We start from the raw sequence: 4,130 nt of genomic DNA on the forward strand, positions 1-4,130 counted from the left end.
ATTTGTGGCAAGATGATGTTATCAAAAGCCTTGGCATCCCTCTGAAGACAGTTGCGTTGAGAAAGTATCAAGCCACAATCTCACAACTTAACCTTGCAACATTCTTTGTGTTGAGTGCAAAAATGCTGGAGTTGATGAGATTTGAGGGTCGCCACAGCGGCAAGAGGAAGTTCATTAAAGAGCAGCATATGATGCTTCCGCTGGAGCAGTTTCACTTTACAAGTACTAGATGCGATCACTTTCTTCCGCGTATCAGTCATGTCCGCGATTTGTCTAAAGCTGATCTCTTTAACTGTGATTCAGAGTGAACCTTTTGAGTCTGGGCCGAATTTTGTTTGATAATTCACACACGATTATGTTGCTTCCATAATTTGTTTGCTTCTGCAAGTTATTCTATTCTTGCCTTTTTTTTATTTTGTGTTATGTCTAAAGTAAGATTATTTCTCTTTTTTTATAATTTCTGCAATGAGATTGGGTTGAGTTTTGTTTGATACTTCACACGTGATAGCAAGAGACGGTAAGGTGGGAATATTCATAAATAAATTATAAGATTTTTCCTGATGGTCCTAATGAAATTGCAATTGCTATTCTGAAGTACAGTCGGTGCTAAAATTTGTGGCACTGTGATCTTATCAGATGCTTTGACATCTGCCTCAAGATAGTTGGGTTGAAAAACTATCAAGGGATAAAGTCACAAGTTAACTTCGCGAGATTCTTGTACTGATGTAAAAGTGCTGGAGTCAATGAGATTTGAGGGTGGAGCAGACAACGACAAAATAAGTTTATTGCGGTTGCTTTAGCTTGAGCAAAGGGCATTAAGAGGTATTCGGTTTTACTTTACAGGTAGTACATGCTGCCAATATATTGCACATACTAAGCATGTCGGTGATTTGTATAAAACAAATACCTTTGAACATGGCTTGGTTCATGTCCTGGGTAGTTATTCTTGCCTCCTTGTGTTATGTCTGGACATGATGATTACTTATCTTGCTTAACAATCACATGAGTCTGTGCTCTCAAACTCCAGAAAAGAATTTTATTTAATCCTGCTGTATGTCGGTATGTGGCTCACAATATTGAGGTGCATTTCGATGAACCTTAGCTCGCCTTGCCTCGGTATGTTGAGGGTCATGGAATTCTCAGTGTACAAAAGAACCTAACAAAACCCTCCTCAGGTTAGCAAGCTAGTGTGAATAAGGATAATTCACGTGAAGTAAATATATACACAGTATAGAAGTACCAAGATGCATGTAAATCATCTATTAGACAGGTCACCATTCTCCAGGAAAGAGAACAAAGGCATCCAGTCATCAATAACACATGCTTGTTCTTGTGTAATCGACTAGAAGAGAGTTAGGGTGAGCAATTGGGTAGTAAGAACTCAGAAACTAAAAGACGATTGATAACATAGAGGCCTTGCACTTGAGGAAGAAAGGACAGAGACAAATTAAAACTTGAGCAGCTCAATATGTTAGGACATAATATTTGTAGTTAATCATGATCAATCATGCCTTCCAAGTGGATTAAAGTATATGACATCAAACGGGTTTTCTCTGTACGCATGCTGTCGAAATGAAAAGGAAACCATTTAAAACAGTTCTTGTGTCACAGAAAAATTCAAGAACCTCTCAAAAAAGGAATTCAAGCATGCGCTTCCTCATGTGCAATCGATCAAAATTAGTCCCATCGTGTAGAAATAAAACATCAAAATCTACAACAACATTTGTGTTTCTAAACTTATTATGTTCAAATTCAAAAGGTTGACGAAAAGTTCATGTTTAGCGATAAAAAATTCAAATAAGCCATCTCGCCAATGAACAATAGCAACTCTTTTCTGCTAAAAAAGCAATACCCACACTTTTCGAAAATGGTAAAACTCTCTGATAAGAGGATTATTCGTGGAAATCATATTAGGACTCAAGGACAGATAAATCACCGCCTGGCTGACGCTACCTGACAGCGACCAAATGAGTAAACCATCTCATGTTAGGCCAACTCCTCTACTTACCACCAAAAGCTCCTTCCCAAGCATTCGCATGTTGGTAGGTGCATCAAACGCCAAACCACATCCAACACTCTGTTCGCCGCTTCAAAACCCACGAACTGATCACCGTCCCGAACCTCCAAACCTGCCCATGCAAATCGAGTCAAGCCGCGGTAAACTACTAGTAGCACCGGCCGGGCGGCCGGCAGATCACCGCACCTCACCGTTTAAAGAAGGCATTCCCCGCTAGTTGATCGCCGCCCTCGACCTCGAGAAACAGAGCCTTTGCAAGACCGACCAGCAACCGACGGCAATGGCTCGCGAGAGGAAGCCGCTGGCCGTGGCCCTTGCCGTGGCGCTGCTCCTGGTGGGGCTGTGCCGCGGCGACGTGGTGCAGTTCATCTTCGGCGACTCGCTGTCGGACGTGGGCAACAACAACTACCTGACCAAGAGCCTCGCCCGCGCCGCGACGCCGTGGTACGGCATCGACTTCGGCCGCGGCATGCCCAACGGCAGGTTCTGCAACGGCCGCACCGTCGCCGACATCGTCGGCGACAAGATGGGCCTCCCGCGCCCCCCAGCGTTCCTCGACCCCTCGCTGGACGCCGACACCATCTTCAAGAACGGCGTCAACTACGCCTCCGGCGGCGGCGGCATCCTCAACGAGACGTCCTCCCTCTTCGTAAGCCGCCCATTCTTTTATCTAGAATCAAATTAAACTTGGTTTAACGACATATTCGCGAGGCTGTTCTCCGTTAACCCAAAAAAGTGTTTGCAGATCCAGAGGTTCTCGCTGTACAAGCAGATCGAGCTGTTCCAGGGCACGCAGGCGTTCATGCGCGAGAAGATCGGCGGCGCGGCGGCGGACAAGTTCTTCGGCGAGGGCCAGTACGTGGTGGCCATGGGCGCCAACGACTTCATCAACAACTACCTCCTCCCGGTCTACTCCGACTCGTGGACCTACAACGGCGACACCTTCGTGAAGCACATGGTGAGCACCCTGGAGGCCCAGCTGAGGCTCCTCTACGCGCTGGGCGCCCGGCGGCTCACCTTCTTCGGGCTGGGCCCCATGGGTTGCATCCCGCTGCAGCGCTACCTGACCTCCTCCGGCGGGTGCCAGGAGTCAACGAACAAGCTCGCCAAGAACTTCAACACGCAGGCGGGCGCGCTGGTGGCGCGGCTGTCGGCGTCGCTGCCCAACGCGACGTTCCGGTTCGGGGAGGCGTACGACTACTTCCAGGACATCATCGACCGGCCCTACATGTACGGGTTCAACAACTCGCGGGCGCCATGCTGCACGCTAGGGAGGATACGGCCCACGCTCACCTGCACGCCGCTGTCCACGCTGTGCAAGGACCGGAGCAAGTACGTGTTCTGGGACGAGTACCACCCCACGGACAAGGCCAACGAGCTCATCGCGCTCGAGACGCTCAGGAAGCTCAACATCACCGTCGTCAGCAACGGCACGTCCAGCTAGCGATCGAGCGGATGGGTCATGGACGACGACGAGCGAATGGGCATATGCGTTTCTGTGTGTTTTATCTGTATAAATAAGTTGAAGAGAGTAAATTCATTGCAAGGAGCAGATTACACACATGTGTATGGATGTAAGCATAGAAACAAATTTTGTACACTCTCTCTGGTCAATTTAAGATTGTCCAGCAGGCAGGTCATGTATGAACCTAGCTGGGAAGCGTGGGAAGGAAACTTCGGAGCTTTTGGTGGGCAGGTAGACTTGGTACAGGAGTTGACCTAACAAATTTAGAATATGCTTTTTCGTTGCATTTGCTTCTGCTTGATATTTCTTTGGGTCTGTCTCCTCATCAGGTGACTAATGGGTTGCATTTCCGTCAGTCACATGTATCAGCCATCCGATTGTTGATGAACTACCCAGATCACTTCCCAGTATTTCCCACCAAAACTTGTGGGAACCAAGCTAATGGATGGACCTGCATTTTGTCAGTTACGGACCCGTATAAGTAGCCTAGCGCGTTTGCCTGTACTACTATGTCGAGCTGTCTGTCCAGCAGGACTAATTTGGCAGCTGTTACAGCTAAAATATCAAGCCCCATTAACTGTATATTGACGTTAAAATTTTGAAAATTCCAAAGAACAAAAATTGGCGCCCATAAGCTGTCTGTTCAAC

At 47.3% G+C, this 4,130-nt stretch overlaps 1 protein-coding gene across 1 annotated transcript; it reads left to right on the forward strand.

The window, feature by feature from the left end:
* The first annotated feature begins 2,100 nt into the window (after positions 1–2,100).
* Positions 2,101–3,768, forward strand: LOC101763250 (GDSL esterase/lipase At1g74460). The gene is made up of 2 exons (XM_004964990.4): positions 2,101–2,666; positions 2,763–3,768. Exons 1-2 carry the CDS (start codon positions 2,298–2,300, stop codon positions 3,459–3,461), a joined length of 1,068 nt encoding a protein of 355 aa, XP_004965047.1. The 5' UTR covers positions 2,101–2,297; the 3' UTR covers positions 3,462–3,768.
* The last annotated feature ends 362 nt before the right edge of the window (positions 3,769–4,130 follow it).

Source organism: Setaria italica, chromosome IV (genome assembly GCF_000263155.2).
Source record: "Setaria italica strain Yugu1 chromosome IV, Setaria_italica_v2.0, whole genome shotgun sequence".
Classification (NCBI taxonomy): Eukaryota; Viridiplantae; Streptophyta; class Magnoliopsida; order Poales; family Poaceae; genus Setaria; species Setaria italica.

What these genes read in the sequence shown, in the direction of transcription:
- LOC101763250 (XM_004964990.4), top strand. Translation starts at nt 2,298, where the DNA reads ATGGCTCGCGAGAGGAAGCCGCTGGCCGTGGCCCTTGCCGTGGCGCTG. An exon ending in ACGAGACGTCCTCCCTCTTC is followed by an intron (nt 2,667 to 2,762) that starts GTAAGCCGCCCA and finishes AAGTGTTTGCAG; the next exon opens with ATCCAGAGGTTCTCGCTGTA.